The 17206-nt window shown below is 44.0% G+C and overlaps 1 protein-coding gene across 2 annotated transcripts in view; it reads right to left on the bottom strand.

Annotated features, from left to right (window-relative positions):
* Positions 1-5954, bottom strand: part of TTC9 (tetratricopeptide repeat domain 9) — a 39397-nt gene extending 33443 nt beyond the window's left edge. Inside the window, exons 1-2 of one of the 2 annotated variants that reach the window (XM_081049454.1) lie at positions 4843-5954; positions 746-4551 (exon numbers count right to left, since the gene is read on the bottom strand). In XM_081049454.1, coding sequence (XP_080905580.1) covers positions 4304-4551; positions 4843-5689 — 1095 coding nt within the window. In that variant the 5' untranslated portion in view covers positions 5690-5954 and the 3' untranslated portion in view covers positions 746-4303. Of the gene's footprint in view, positions 1-745; positions 4552-4842 lie in introns of those variants that run through there. The other variant, XM_081049453.1, reaches the window with a different exon arrangement.
* Positions 5955-17206: the final 11252 nt, after the last annotated feature.

The following is a 17206-nucleotide window of genomic DNA, read 5'->3' as shown; positions in this document are numbered from 1 at the left end:
GTATGAGTTTGTTAGGTCTGTAAGTAAGCAGACATGCTTGACAGCACCAACAGACTATGCTTTCCATTCAATCCAGAAGTTGCTTCAAATGCAGAAGGAAAGGAATAGTATTCTAAGAAACACAAATGACCTAGGAACCCTTTCCTACTTATGTTACTTCCTGTAGTAGCCAACCACGTAGGCTGAAAACGATGACATAGAAAGAAAGACTAGGGTAACCTATAATTTCTTTTCTTTTCCTTACTCATCAGAAAGCCAAGTTTGGTAGAAAGTGTGTGTATATAAAGTATGCATATAAAGAAGCGAAAGGAAAACAGTTGAGTTTGTTTTGTTAGCATTTCCACTGTTCTAGTAAGAATAAACTACATATGCATGTATAAGCTACAAAAAGTGAATTGTTGTGGGGAGGGGGGTCCACACAGTGTGAGGGATATAAATGATAAACGTCTAAGTATTACTTTGTCTTGTGCACCTGAAACTAATAAAAAAAAAGTGAATTGTGCAATATATATGATTCCATATGCAAATTAAGTGCTGTTTTATTTCCATTTAAAAGTGGCATTGCACAATATAAAGATGAACATTAAAATTCATGCCAATAATTTAAAATGTTAATTTTCTTGTAATGACATTAAATAACAAATAAAACATCACATAAAAACATATAAAGTCGAGAGAGAGAGAGATCATGAAAGAAAGAAAGAAAGCTTTATCTTTTAAGATCTTTAATGACATTTCACCCCTGCTTTTTGAACAAGGAGCCCCACAGTTTCATTCATTCTGCACTAGACCCCACAAATTATGTAGCTGCTCTGGTCCCAAGGCTTCAGGACATGTCTACAAGCTCTGATAAAACTGGTTCCTATTCCAGTGTGACTTCTCTAGGCCTTGTCACACCCCTGTCCTGGGCTTCAAGTTGGGACCGATGGATATTATCTGCCCCTTTGGTAAAATAAACAAAAAATCTCCCTAACATAGCTCAAAATGCATGGGAAAATGGAGGTAAAATGACGACGTGGTCGGAGCTCATCCAAAGTCACAGGACATGTCAGGGAGAGAGGCATGGCCTGGCTCTCATCTTGCCTTTGGATGCAATACCATGGCCTGTCTGCACCCATCTCCACTGCTGGCATTTGAGTGTCAAACATCATTTTAAAATACCAACCAAGTCATTATGTGTTGTAACCTTTTGACCATACCCCAGGTGAGGCCACCACAGCCCCACAGGAACAGATGTAGAGCCAAAGGCTCTGCCCTTGAAGAGGTTTGGCACAAAACATTCCAAGGCCCCAGGAGAGTCCTGTGTCTTGTTCAAGGTCAACAGGAGTTGTTCAACAGGCCAATACACGCTTCCTTGGTAAGGATCAGGTTCTTACATCTCCCCAGGCAAGTCAGAATATCTTTTCTAGTCATTGTATCAAAATCGTTAGAAATTCTGAAGGAACAGGGTGCCTCCCATCTCTTTCCTTGAATTCCTTAGAGAATGAGACTTGTAAAACCAAGTCCAGACATCTTGTGCCACTGACCAGATCCCTACTAATCCGAAGAAACCCTAAGCCCGAACAGACCACAACTGTGGGCACTTTGCAAATTGCCTGCATGCCCTTCACATGATGCCCTCAAGTCACCCCAAATGCATTTTTAGACTAACATCTCTTAGTACATTCCAGCTACCCCTTTGCTATTCTCTTGGAGTCTTCCATGCAGAGTCCAAGGGTCCACTGAATCCAGGTTTCCTTCAGAAGTCTTTTGTTTAGTGCTGAGCTGCCCGTAGTAACGCAGCCTATTCCTTTAGCTCCTTCTGGGCTAGTCCAAATTCCTTCTAAGTCCCAGACCTCCCGTTCTATGCACAGCTGTGTAGAAGGAGGACAGGTCCTTGAGAGGACATCTTCAGACTGCTCCTGCCTGCAGCCTGCTGGGCTGCTCAGCTGGCACTGCAGCCCCAATGGAAGGGTCACTAGCCTTTTTGACAGAATGAACTTGCAGTTGTTGTCTCCTTCCTTTTGGCAGGCACAAGAGGGAAAGGATATCTTATGGGCCACACTGCACTGTTCTGGCACTCACGAAATGATAGTGATCATCTTTCCTTCCCTTTCCATCAAATGATGATTGTAAACACACATTTAAAAATTTTACGGTGCCATTTAAGATAATCGTCACAAAAATATTTTAATGAAATGTGAAATGTTTCTGATATATTGGTAAGCAGAAATAAAAGCAGGATACTGGAGGGCCTCTGCTTTGTAAACAGTTTACATTTAGGTACAGAAAAAATACAGGAAGGAAATATATCACAATTGATTTCTTTAGGTGGTGGGGTTAAAAGTAGTTTTCTATTTTCTTCTATAAACTTTTTGGTATTTTCTAGTAAAAGAAAATGCATTATTTAGGTATGCATTACTTTTACAATCCAACAAGAAAGGATACTTTTCTATTTGCTAGGATATCTAACCGATTTTATGCATTGTCTAAAAGGAAACCAACATTGGGCTTCTACTCCAGGTGACTTCTATGTGGATCCTTTCTCTCAGTTGAATTTTCTGTACAGGATACAGATTTGGCTTTCATAAGACTGTTCACCTTGTAATTACTCTTCTTTTTTTTAATGTGAAACTTGCCAATATTTGAAAATAGCCCTACGGAGCCTTGAATTAAGGTACTTTATTTCTTTCTCCTGGTTACCAGGGCTGAGAGCTCCCAAGAGAATTTTCCAAGTAGTATAAGGGCTCTGGAGCCTGCCTGAGACAACTCCAGGGACACAGCAGTCTAGAGGATGCTGACTTTGTGCAGGAAGGTGTGACGACAAAAACATTGACATTGGAGTTCAATGGTTCTAGAACCTTGGGGTTTTTTCCTCTGCAAAACTGATGATCATATTCTTTTTATTGAGTTGTTTTAAATATTAAAAAATACAATGTATGTAGAGGGCCTAGCACAGTGCACACAGTAAATTATTAATATTAGTGGTAAGCACTAGAGAAGGCAGTAGAGGGGGAAATCTGCTATTGTTACTCTCCATTCTCTCAGCTCTGAAGTTTTCCAAAGTGTGTGGGTGGCTGAGGCGGGGTCGAAAGTGGAGGAGCTGTCCAGATCTTAGCCCCTGCCCGTCCTGACTGGGCTGGCCTGACCAAGGACACACATCTTTGGTTTCACTATAGAAATGTAACCACTTCTGGGGTAGAAGACAGGCAGTGCTAGCCACAGGATGGCAGCCAAAAGCATGGGGTGAGGGGCAATCCCAGAATGCCCATAGATAACACTAAATATAAGACTCCATTACCACTCTGAAATCTCCCCATTAGTGATCCAGAGTGCTTCTTCCCCCACCCAAGGCCACTCTGCCCTTTAACTATTAATCAGGCATAACTGAGTATGCCAGAGACTTACAGGAAATAAAGGGAATCAAACTGTACATTGTGAGGGATTGAAATATTCCATCTTTGCTAAGCTACTACTTTATCTGCTGCCGTTATTACTAGTAGTACTGCTATCTGTACCACCATTTCTACGACTGTTACTACTATTACTACTAATTAAGTTTGTAAACTACAGTTTTTTAAGTGCCTGGGTTTTGCCTGATGACAGATGATACTGGACGTGGCATTACGGAAAAGCAGAGGTAGGCTGGCACTAGAGATCTCAAAGGGAACAGAACACATCTGCAATTTGGAACAGAGCAAAATTATCGATATTTTTTTCATCCCTCAACTGCTTGGGCCCCAGCCACACCCAGTCACTCTTCCAACCCTACTCAGCTCCAACTGTCCATGGCTAATTTAGGCAACTTCAAGGGTTAGGGATTAGGAGCAATGGACTTTTGTTTGGTTAGAGGAGTTGGACCATGCCCAAACCCCACCAAATAGGGTGGGGGGAAAGGAGGGAATGCTTTTAATAGGGGATATAAGGCCATTGCCTCTCCCACCTTCTCACAGGACTGGCCCTGGCTAGATCCAGACTCTTCCTTTTTTAGAGACTAAATTTTCCTGTGCCAAAGTTAAATTTGTAGAAATGTCTGATTTTGCCCTCAATCCCCAAAGTGAACTCTGGAATGTATACCTCACCTTCTCATCCCAGTAGAAAGGCTCCCTTTCCTCACATCTAGCGGACAGCTGGTGTGAGGACCAATGCTACCCAGAGTGAGAAGGAGGCAGGGAGGAGAGCAGGAATGTAGCACAGCTCTGGCCCAACCATGAACTAGGCTCCCTTTGAGATCACTCTCTTCACCTGGCAACCGAGCCCCAGCAGAGCTCAGAGAGAAGAAAGTGGCACTTCGGAATCCATTTTGCTCAGGATGCTGAAGGCATTATGGCAGACTGCTCTTTCCTACTGGGGCCAAGTGAACTTGGGGGAAAACCTTACCCATAGGGATACAGTCAGTTGGGAGGAAGATGAGGGCCAGCTCTGGAGCCAGAGATACCTGCGGAGAGCAGTCACTGGGCATGCAGTGGGTGCGGGTGGCCCACCCAGGCGCTGCTTCCCGCATTCGACCCAGGTCCACTGGGGATTGATAGTAGCAGCAGTCGCCGCCAGGCCAGCTGGGTCTCCTCCTGTCTGCCCAGTTATTTATAGGTGAGATTTACGATGGATGCGGGGGAAGGGACGCGGGATGACAACGAGTTTTGGAAGGTATGATGCTAAAAAGTCACACTTTTCCCAAAGCGCCCCCCTCCCCGGTTCTCCTTCCCAGAACAGCACGGTCCCAGCAGGGAGTACGCATCGCGGGCTCGCCGCGGCGGGCGGCTGTGACCCGGGGTCCGGAGCTGGGGAACGCGGCCCCGCGCGGGGCGGGAGGCGGGGAGGCCGGGGGAGGAGGGGCCGGGGGCGCGGCGCGGCGCGGCTCACCTGCCAGGCTGTTGTAGCAGTCGACCTCGATGGCTTCCACTGTCTTGCTCTGCTCCTCCGAGAGGCGGCCAGGGTTGGAGGCCCCGGCCGGGGAGGCCGCGCGCAGGTCCCGCTCCTGTTCCCCGGGGGCGGGCTGCAGCCCCTTCAGCTCCAGCAACGCCCGGTGGTATTTGCCGATGGCTTCGCGGAATTTCTTGTCCTTGTAGCACTGCGCTCCTTGGTTCTTGAACTCGTGCGCGCGCCGGATAAACTCGGCGGGCTCGGCCGCCGCCCCAGCCTGGCCCCGCGCGGGGGCCCCTCCACCGCCGCCCGGGACGCACAGAGGCGGCGGCGGCCGCTGCGCCTCGCCTGCCACGGGTGGGCTCGGGTTCCCCTTGGTCCCCGCCGCCGAGCCCTTCCTCTCCATTCGGCCGCCGCCCGGCGCCCAGCGCGCGCCGCGATCCTGCAGCCGCCGCGCCCTCCCGGGTTTAAAAGCGGCGGGCGCCTGCCGGGCGTCTAGCAAGCTCGGCCGCGGCCGTGACTCCCCGCGGCGGTGTGGCGCCCCGCACTCCCATTCTCCTCGCCAGCTGCGGGAGGCTGCGCTCTCCTCCTCCTCCTCGGATTGCCTTCCCCTCCTTCCCTCCCCCCTTCCCTCCCCCACTCCCGCGCTGCCCGCCCTCCCCCTCGCCCTCCTCCCTTCCCGCAACCTGCGGGGGGTGGCGACCTGGCCCTCGGGCGCTCGGAGGCTAGCGGTCTGGGGGGCCGCGAGCCGGATTGCGGTGGCGGGGATCGTCGCTGACCCGGAAGAAGCTTGGCTCGCCCGAAGGAGGGGAGGATTAATGACAAAGACAGGCCCGTCCTTTCCCATTCAATCCGGCCCAGGGAGACGCGCCTCGTCTGAAAGAGACGGATGGAGGAAGAAGAGGTGTGAGTGTGTGTGTGTGTGTGTGTGTGTGTGTGTGTGTAGGGAGCTGGGGACGGATGGAGGAAGAAGAGGTGTGAGTGAGTGTGTGTGTGTGTGTGTGTGTGTGTGTAGGGAGCTGGGGACGGATGGAGGAAGAAGAGGTGTGAGTGTGTGTGTGTGTGTGTGTGTGTGTAGGGAGCTGGGGACGGATGGAGGAAGAAGAGGTGTGAGTGTGTGTGTGTGTGTGTGTGTGTGTGTAGGGAGCTGGGGACGGATGGAGGAAGAAGAGGTGTGAGTGTGTGTGTGTGTGTGTGTGTGTGTGTGTGTGTAGGGAGCTGGGGACGGATGGAGGAAGAAGAGGTGTGAGTGTGTGTGTGTGTGTGTGTGTGTGTGTGTGTGTAGGGAGCTGGGGACGGATGGAGGAAGAAGAGGTGTGTGTGTGTGTGTGTGTGTGTGTAGGGAGCTGGGGACGGATGGAGGAAGAAGAGGTGTGTGTGTGTGTGTGTGTGTGTGTAGGGAGCTGGGGACGGATGGAGGAAGAAGAGATGTGAGTGTGTGTGTGTGTGTGTGTGTAGGGAGCTGGGGACGGATGGAGGAAGAAGAGGTGTGAGTGTGTGTGTGTGTGTGTGTGTGTGTGTAGGGAGCTGGGGACGGATGGAGGAAGAAGAGGTGTGAGAGTGTGTGTGTGTGTGTGTGTGTAGGGAGCTGGGGACGGATGGAGGAAGAAGAGGTGTGAGTGTGTGTGTGTGTGTGTGTGTGTAGGGAGCTGGGGACGGATGGAGGAAGAAGAGGTGTGAGTGAGTGTGTGTGTGTGTGTGTGTGTGTAGGGAGCTGGGGACGAATGGAGGAAGAAGAGGTGTGAGTGTGTGTGTGTGTGTGTGTGTGTGTGTAGGGAGCTGGGGACGGATGGAGGAAGAAGAGGTGTGAGTGTGTGTGTGTGTGTGTGTGTGTGTGTAGGGAGCTGGGGACGGATGGAGGAAGAAGAGGTGTGAGTGTGTGTGTGTGTGTGTGTGTGTAGGGAGCTGGGGACGAATGGAGGAAGAAGAGGTGTGAGTGTGTGTGTGTGTGTGTGTGTGTGTGTAGGGAGCTGGAGACGGATGGAGGAAGAAGAGGTGTGAGTGAGTGTGTGTGTGTGTGTGTGTGTGTGTGTGTGTGTAGGGAGCTGGGGACAGATGGAGGAAGAAGAGGTGTGTGTCTGTGTGCGTGGCTGTGTGTTTAGGGAGTTGGGAGGCCAGCGACGAAATGCATGCAGACTCACCCTCAATAGATTTCTTAGAAACTAAAAAGAATGGTGCGGTGGGGGAGCAAGGGGCGTAGGCACAAGCCATAGCTTTTGTTCTTTGCAGTAAGGCATGAATATTTTTAAGGTGGCAGGGCCTCTTTTTTGTGAATCCAGGTTGACGGTGAGGTGCGTCTCCGTGTGTGGCCGCCGGGGCACCCAGAATACAGTGCATTTCAGCGTGTGGGGCGTTGTACTCCAGAAGCCTCCCTGTGCTGACACCGCGGTGTGCAAGCAGCTGTGCAGAATGAGTCACAGATATCAGAGATGGAAAACACCTGTTACTGTGGGTCATCAGGCTTGGCGTGCATGCGTTCCAGTTTCCATTTACAGGACGGTTCTTTGCCTTTACTCAGGATGCCGTTCCTTACTTCATTCATTCTTACGGTCAGCCCTGAGTGTCGGCTCTCTGCTGAGGATTTGCTCATACCAAGGGGCAAAGATAGGCAAGTGAGTACCCTGCTCTCTATTCAGTCCCAGTCTATCGGGGGAGAGACACCCCTCCCCCCTTAGAGTCACTCTACCAATAGCGATATGTAAGTGTGACCAGGGAGGAAGAAAAAGTGCTGTTCCTCTGGCACCCAGATATATTCTTTGTTAATAATTTGATGTAATTCCTTCAGGTTGTTTTCTGTATATCTACATTTGTACAAAGTCCTGTTTTAACAATAAATATTCATTTAACATGAATCATAGGAGATGATATATACAGTTTCCTGCTTTTTTTCACATTATATGTGATAAAATAATCTTTTAAAGCCTCATTTTTAATTGCTTCATAATATTCATTTTATGTCTGTATCATAGTGTACTTAATCATTTTTCTATGGTCAGGCAGATTGATTCCAATCATTTGCTATTACATAGACTACTGAGACAAAAATAATAGTTACCATTTATATATAGTGCTTCCTTTGTTGAGCCCTGGGTGAAGCACTTTACATATAATTCATTTAATCCTCATAACAACCCAGTGCAATGGGCACTCATGGGTATCCTCATTTTGGATACCAGGTCACAGAGACTTGCCTAAGGTCACACTGTAATAAGTAGTGGAGCTGGGATCTAAATTCAAGCAATCTGGTTTCAGAATCTATGCTCTTAAATATATTTATACTTCAGTTTTTGTCCTAATTTATTTTTCCTTACAAGAAATTATGATGTCAGTTTTTAAAAATGTAACATATTGTCCGTTTGCTTTTTAGAAAGGTCATACTAACTTGTGCTCCCATCAGCAGTGTACCAGTTTCTCAACATCCTTGCCAACACTGAGGATTAAACTTTAAAAAGTATTTTCTCATTTAATAAATGAGAACTTTATACTGAATGAACTGGGATCTCTTTAATTATAATTTTTCACGAGTATAATTGCCATTTATGTAGTACTGAGAGCCTTTATTTAGACATAATGTATTAAATTATACCTTATATGTTACAACACCTTACTTTCCTAAGTGCTTGAACATCTTTAATCTCTTTTAATCCTCTGCTTAGCCCCAGAGAAGGAAAATGATTCTGTACTCACACAGTGGTTTCTGACCCGTGAGACATCATATTATTTCAGCGGTTAAGAGGCTTCGGGCTCAGGGTGGTGTGGGCTGGAGTTCTATCTTTACTGCTTCCTGGCAAGTTATTGAACTTCTGAAAACTTCAAATTTTCTCACTCCTTAAATGGGGGATACTACTTACTTCATCGAGTTGTTGTAAAGCACACTGTAAGTACTTAACAGATGGGAACTTTAATCATTACTCATTAATTCCAGTTGTTATTGGATCCCATAAAAAATTCTATGGCAGACTCTAGTTAATCTATATTTGCCAATCCCTGGCCCTTTATACTTCAAGGTATTGTGTCAGGTAGAGGAAAGAGAAGACACCAGGGGTTGGATGCTCTGAGTTTTTACTGATAACTTCCTACTCAGGTAGGAAGAGCTACTGAAAGCAAATATTGGATGAAGATCCAACCTGGTATTTGTCTACTGTCGAAAATAAGATGTGAATTGGGTCATGAAGGTCATGATGGGTCAACTGTTTAAAGGTGAGAAATATCGATGTGCCAAATTGCTTTTTGTTTTCCTGCTCTGTCCTGGCTTAAAGATAGAGTATCTCATTCTTAGAATTTGGGTTTGAGGACAGGTCTGCAAGAGACATGTAATCTACGTGGTGCTATCCAGTGTATGAAACAGAACTCAACACAAGAGCTTAACACTTGCGTGGGTGAAGGAAAGCATGAGTAAGGAAGGGAGGGAATTTATGGGCGGAGGGATGGAGTAAGAGGAGACTTACTATGCCCATCTGTCCTACTCGGCAGAGCTGCGTGTGTGTCTAGAACTGTTTTGCTTGCTTGTTTTTAGTATGTTTCTGTCTCTGTCTAAGCCACTCGTTGGTAAATGTGTGCTGGTTTCTCAGAAATTGTCTCCTCCCTTTAAATGGAATTAAATAGGTGCCAAAGAGAATTTCTCAAACATCCTGTCATTAACTATTGACCATATGCAGAGCACTATTTTAGGAAGTGAGCAAATATCCAAATGACAGATAATTTGGGCATGGATTTATGATTCAGAAACTTGGTGCTTCTCAAACTTTGATGTGCACATGAATCCCCTGGAGATCTTATTAAAGTGCAGTTCTCTGATTTCATTAATATTGGGTGGAGCCCAAGATTGTGCGTTTCTAATAAGCTACCAGGTGAGGCTGAGAGCTGGCCCATGGCCCACATTTTGAGGAGTAAAGGAAGTTCCATCTCTCCCCTTCTCTCCTGGCCTTTGCCTTCTCCCAGAGAGGACTTTTATTAGATTGGTCAGATTCCAGGAAATTAATCGGTCTACATTTAAAGGGCGAGGGTATGACCCTCCATGCAGCTTTCTCTTCTACTTCATGCAGCAGGAATAGGTAGGCTGAGCCAGGACCTCCTCTTGGGAGCTGGCCGTCTTATTTTCTCTTCTCAAATGCATCGCCAAGCATAAAAATAAAGCATATTTTTATTGCTTTTCATTTCTGGTCCAAATGTGGCAGAATGGAGGGTATGAAGATTTGGGTGTAGAAAGGGGAAGGAAAGGTTTTCTTGGCTCTTTACTGTAGGCTGCTTGCTCCAACCTTGTTTTTACAAGGTAGCGCTGCACTAAAAACTTGGGCATTTATTCAGCTGAAAATAAAGTAGTATTTTGGTTTTTTATCTGTTGATGGCCCTTGAATGTATTGATGCTCATGAACCTCACAGGCGAGAAAGATGATTGAGCCAGAGAAGGTTTCTAGGACTCATGTTCCTTTGGCCCAATATCACCAAAACCTCTTCTTTCATTCCTCACGGGCAAATATTGGGCACAGGCCAATGCATCCTGAGGATGAGCATGCCACTCATGAAATAACTCATTACTGCTGAGATATGCTGAGAGATTTCTTAGAGATGTATGTGGAGCTATTTTGATGGAAAGAACTTGGTGTGGTACATAGCAGAAGGCCCCGTGCTCCTGCTGGCTTTGTGGGTCTCAGGCTCTGTACCTGCCCTGGGTTCTGACCTTGTTTCTGCTTCTCTGAGTCTCTGTCTTTCTCACTGCCTACTGATCTTAGATGACTGAAGCCCCCTTCCTTTCCAAACTCACACTGGAGCTTGCATACCTCCTAAACAGATGGCATGTGCTGCTTTTTCTCTTTCTTCAGTTCAGTTTCTTAAGCATATGTGAAAGATATATATTTGAATCTCTTTTATACTCATCTAAGCTGTTCGGGGTTTGGTCACGTGCCAACCAAAACATAGCTATTTTGGGGATGCTTTTCTAATTGCGTTTAATTTCACAATTTACCTGAGAAAAATTACAGAATTTCCATAACCAGTTTTTATCCACATTCAATCTTCAATCATCCTTTGAAAAAGTGGGAGATTTTAAACTATTTCATGCCCAGATGTAGCATTAGCCATGTGAGGCTAATATGAGCTTCATATTTTCATTCTTCCCACCATCTGACCCCTTACCCCCACCCCAACAACAAATTTCTCTATAATTCCAGAGTCTAGTTCAGTCTGGCCTTATTTAGAAAAATAAGGCCTCTTTGCCTAATCCTACTCTCCTACTACTCAATCTACTCTGCACCCCCACAACCTTCTCATCTCCAATATCAATTGTTGCCCTTCATGACAGCCATGACATCGGTTGTTTGGATCTGCTAGCATACCTTCCCTAGGGGATTCTTTCTACCCCTTTTCCATTTCGTCCTGGTGGAGCCCTGGATCATGGTATCCGAGTTCCCCTCCCACACCACTTGCTAATGCTATTACAGGCTTGGTCAATCATATTCCATCTCCCCACCCCACAGTGATTGGTTCAGGGAGGGGCACGTGACCTAAATAGAGACAATCATAAACTTCCATGAAATTTTTATACTGACATTAGGAGAGAAAATTTCTTTAAGTTGGGAGGATTTGACGTGGGGACTATATCAATGGCTGTCTTGCTTACCACCTGGAGAAGGCCTATCTGAAAAATGAAGTTGAACAGAGGCCAAAAAGGGTATAAGGGAAAGACAGAGCTTTGGTGGTATCAATTAAGTTCTTAGATTCAGTAGTTTTTAATGTCAGATATACTTTCAGACTTCCTAGTATATGAACTAATGAATTTCCTTTTATATTTGAGCTAATTTGAGTTATAATTTACGATATAAAAACTATTGACATATATTCCTTCTCAAGTATTTACCCTCTTTACCTACCACCTACTGCCACCCCATTTTGGCTGCTGTTACATGTGGCTGGTAACTATAGCCACGTCCCACTGCCTAGAAAACATTCATTTTTAAAATTATTTTACACTCATTAAAAAATAGTTTGCTTATTTGTCTGTTCTTAATTTTGTATGATGGAAAAGAGACATGAAAGAATAGTATAACAAACCTTCAAGAACCCATCATCCAGCCAGCATAAACAATTAACAGCAACTGATATTATTGCCATATGTTCAGTTTTCCATATGTGCCATTCTCTCTTAGATCTCTGTGCCTTTGGACTCATGGTTCCCTGTATGTTTCATCATTCTGTATTTCTCATTTGCTTGCTTTTAGAAAATTAGGTCTTTCAGCCAAAGTCATCCAGATTTGCTTCAAGATTTAGCCCATACGTTACCTCTACTAGTATGAAGCTCTGCAAGTTTGGTGTTTCTGCTGCTGTGTTCTGGTAGCTCCTTTTACGTACTTTTTATGTTACATAGCATTTATTCATTCAATGTTCATTTAACAAACATATTGAAAAATGTCACCATTTTAGGCACTGGAGATCTATCAATGAATAAAACAGGCAAAAATTCTCACCTTCATGGAGTAGAGGGAAACTGACATAAACAGATCAATTATATAGTATGTTAGAATGTGATAAGTACAATGAAAAGGGGGCGTATAGGAGAATTGGGCATATGTGTGTCTTCCAATTTTTTTTTTTCTTGAAACATGCTTAAAACCACTGAGCTTTTTTTTTTTTTTTTTTTAAACTGGGGTAGGGGAACAGGACTGTTTTGGGGAACAGTGTGTACTTCCAGGACTTTTTTCCCAAGTCAAGTTGTTGTCCTTTCAATCTAGTTGTGGAGGGCGCAGCTCAGCTCCAGGTCCAGTTGCCCTAGTTGTAGGGGGCAGAGCCCACCATCCCTTGCGGGACTTGAGGAGTTGAACTGGCAACCTTGTGGTTGAGAGCCCACTGGCCCATGTGGGAATCGAACCAGCAGCCTTCGGAGTTAGGAGCACGAAGCTCTAACCGCATGAGCCAGCGGGCCGGCTCATGTGTCTTCCAATTTTTAATAAGGAAAATAAGATAGGCCATACTTATTACACTGCATGATGGCTTTCTGCTTGCTTTCTCTCTCTCTGCAACTAGACTATAGTTATTTGAAAGCAGAGATTGTATACCCCAGCTCCTAGTATGGTAGTAAGCACTTTGTCATGGTTGTGGAATAAATGGAATAAATAGAAGACTACAAGACACCAACTTGAAAGACTTTTGGTGTCAAGGAAGTTTAAAAAGATAGTGGGAAAATATACATATACATGGAAAAAAATTCTCTGTAAAAGAATATATAATAAAAATTAAATTTTCCTTCTACCTCTGGACTAAGTCCTCCCAAATCCTTCCCACTGGCATCCACTGTTATTTGTTTCTTATGCATTCCCTCCAGAGATAATCAATCAATCTATCTATCTATCAATATCTATCTATCTATCTATCTATCTATCTATCTATCTATCTATCTATCTATCTATCTATCTATCTATTGTTCTATCTATCTTCTTCAATTATAAGTACTATCTTGAAAATCGTTGTATTTCAGTATATTAAGAACTGCCACATATTAAAATATAGCTATATGGTATTTGTACAGACATATCAATATATTTCACCAGGTTTCAGTTGATGGATATTTAAGTAGTAATAGAGATGCTTTGGTGAGCCACTCACCTAGTTGAGAAGTCAGGTTGCACTGTGAATCTGGTGATCAAATTTTTCATCCTTAACTAGTCAACAGCTCCTCCTGGGGAGGAGGACAGTCTCCCCACCTCTGCATATATATTTAATTTCACCACAACCCCATGAGGTTATTATGATGCTCACATTACAAAGAAGAAATCTGAGGTTTTCAGAGGTTAGGTAATTTGCCCAAGGTCACACAGCTTGGAAGCAGGAAGCAGGCCTGCGGGACTACAAAGGCCATGCTTTTTGCCACCATTGGAGTTTTTGGTACTTCTGCTAGGGATGAAATAAAGAAGGTTTACACAGATGGCCTGGTGGACTGTCTTAGATGATCTTTAAAAGTTCTTTTTAAGAATATGGAAATGCTCTAACACTGTGCTACACCCCACTATCCATCTTGTGCCCTTTTCTATTTGGCTTTGTGCTTTGGGAGACTGACCCCTTTACCAACTGGGCTCGTTTGCCCTCTTGCTGCAGGTCCGGTTTGCCCAAAGGCAAACATCACCATGAGACTGGAGGATGGGGGGAGGGAGAGAGATTAATGTATTTCTTTCCCATGCGCTCTCTGCTTTGGCACCAGGATTTTGGGCACGGCTATATCCTGTCATGATGATAGCTATGTTTGGGTGCCCCTTCCTCTCGGGGCCTAGCTGTCAATGGCCTCTGATAACACAATTTCTGTCATTTGCCCAAATATCTTCCCTCTCTTCTTGTCTCTGGATGCTTCAATATTCTTTCGTTCCTATAACCATGCCAATGCTTTTGGAAGTAGTCTGTATTAAAAGTCTCTTCAGATGAACCATTAGAGTTGGAGTTTGTTTCCTGTCATAGACCCTATCATAAATACTACTTTAAGATGTTATTCCTTCTAGGAGATGCTTAAAGACCTGATACTACAAGACTCAATGAAATTTATCTCTAATGGAAATATTTCAGGTTAGTAGGGTGAGCTATTTGGAGCTAATCTGTACCTTTTTATTCTCAAATTCTGTCTACTTTGCAGCAGCCTATTTGGCCACGTGCTGAGATCTGCTCTGCTGTTAGTATGTGAGGTTATACGTGGATTTTTTTCATCATTTTCCTATTTCTCATAATTTTTATGTATGCATCTTCATGCATTTAACATTTTAACAGCCTTTTCTGACACACACACACACACACACACACACACACACACACACACACACACTTTATCCCCTACACAATTCCTGAAGGGATATATTAGTTATCTATAGCTATATAACAAAATATCCCAAAATTTAACAACTTAAAATACCATTTATTGATTTTAAGTAATCCCACAGTTTCTGTGAGTCTCTTAGTTGGGTGGTTCTGGCTCAAGGTCTTTCAGGAAGTTACAGTGAAGCTGTTGGCTGGCACTGAAGTTATCTGAAGTCTCTACTGGAGGAGATTACAGTTCCAAGCCTATTCACATCATTGTTGGCAGGTCTCCATTCCTTGCTGACTGCTGGATGGATATCTTAGTTCCTCACCAGGTAGGCCTCTCCATAGGCTTCTTGAGTATCCTCATGACATGGTACCTGGCTTTCCCCAGAGTGAGAGATCTAAGTGAGCCATAGTCTTCAAACTTAATCTTGAAAGTGACATACCATCACTTGTGCCATATTTTATTGGTCACACAGACTAACCCTGGTACAAGGTGTTAGGGGACTACACAGGGTGTAAATACAGGAGGTGGGGAATACTAGGGTTACATTTTGGAGGCTCAATTTCTCTTTCATTTTTAAAGGACAGTATTGCTGAATACAGTAATCTTGGTTGACAGATTTTTTTTCTTTTTGTGTGCATCATGCCACTCTGTACTGGCATGTATTTTAAGTGTATCATGCCACTCTGTACTGGCCTGCAAAATATCAGTGGAGAAATCCACTGATAATCCACTGGTAATCTTATGGAAGTCACCCTTGTATGTTACCAATTGCTTTTCTGTTTTGCTGCTTTCAAGAGTCTCTCTTTTATCTTCGACTTTAGACAGTTTTATTGTAATGTGTCTCAGTGTGGTTCTCTTTGGACTTGTCTGAGTTGGAGTTTTTTAAGTTTGTTGAATCCATATGTCTATGTTTTTCCTCAAATTTTGGAAGATTTGACCATTATGTCTTCAAATAAACTCTGAACCTTTTTATCTCTTTTCTTCTGGGATTCCCAAACATGTATTAATATATTAGTCCTCTTGTTAGTGTCCCATAAGTGCCTTATGCTCTCTTTGCTTTTCTTCATTCTTTTTTTCTTTTTACTCCACTGACTCAGTGATTTCAAATGACTTGTCTTCAAGTTCACTATTCTTTCTTCTGATTTACCAACTCTGATGCTGAACTCCTGTAATATATTTTTAGTACTGTTATTGTATTTTTCAACTCCAGAGTTTGTATTTGGTTCTTTTTCTTTGTTTCTGTCTCTCTGTTGATGTTCTCATTTTATTCATACATTGTTTTCCTGATTTCATTTAGTTGTCTGTGTTCTCTTTTAGCTCCTTGAGCATCTTTGTGATAGTTATTTTAAATTCTTTGTCAGACAGCTCATAGATCTGTGTTTTTTTTAGAGCCAGTTTCTAAAGTTTTATTTTGGTTCCTTGATTGGCCCATGTTTCTGTGCTTCTTTGTTTGCCTTGTAATTTTTTGCTGGGATATGGGCATTTGAAAAAACAACTACCTCTCCCAGTTTTTGCATATTGGCTTTGTGCATGGGGAGATCTTTGCAAATTAACTCAGTTGCAGGTTCTAGGACCTCTCAAACCTTTTCTGATCTATTGCTCTCCTGGTATCTACCTGTGGTTCTGCAGCTCTACCATGCTACTTGCCTCTCTTTTCAGTGGCTTCTAAACTCTGGTTCAAGTCCTTTCATTGGTCCAAATCAGCCAAAATAGAAACAAGTCTCTCAGGTAGCCCCCAGACAAGTTAGAATGTTGGGCACATGGTCTATTCTTTTGTTTCCATCCTGAAGGGGATCCCTGATATGAGGGATTTTTAATCCTGGTTGCTCAGTACTATGCTGCCTAGGAAAAGGGCAAGGATGAATGTGCCAAATGCTGCAAACTTTCCTACCCCTCTTGTTTGAATCCCTTCTTTGTTTTAAATTGACCTGACTGCTGTAACTGCTTGATTGGTCTCTAGAGTTCTCACAGAGTTATTTTGGTCCATATAGTGTTAACTTGGTGTCTCTGTGGGGAAGGAGGTTCTGTAGCTTCTAACTCCACCACCTTGCTGACATCATTCTCCCTTTTAAACAATCCCTTTCTACTCAAATCAGTCAAATTTGGGTACTTGATCAGTACAATATGGTTCCCCGGATGTCCTGATGTTGTAACTTGGAAACCATCAAGGTTTAATGAAAAAATGGGGCATTTCAGACCTTGTAAGAGAGAGCTTTCTGTGAACTGATGGCTGTTCTCATGCACCTCAAATCATACTCTTGACCACCACAAATGTTTGGATTGTGTGGCACTTTGATTGTCTGTGGTAACTGTGAAGTGTGGGCTCATAATCATTAAGCTGCTGACAATAGCCAGATTTTCTTTCCCTCCTCTTATACTCAAGATCTCTTCAGATCTTCAGAATTACATCTAAACTTTTGCAGATTCTGCTGTTCCAACAATCTATTGCCAGCCAAGCTTATCATCCACTATTTATTTCCTTCCCTTACATTTTGCCCCAACCCTCCCCTCCACAAGTTTCAGAGGTTTTATCACTACATTTAGGACTGAGTTGTGAGCCTGGGAGGGAGGTATTTGGACATG

Source organism: Rhinolophus hipposideros (genome assembly GCF_964194185.1).
Source record: "Rhinolophus hipposideros genome assembly, chromosome: 5".
NCBI lineage: Eukaryota > Metazoa > Chordata > Mammalia > Chiroptera > Rhinolophidae > Rhinolophus > Rhinolophus hipposideros.
This window is presented reverse-complemented; position numbering and strand designations above follow the sequence as displayed.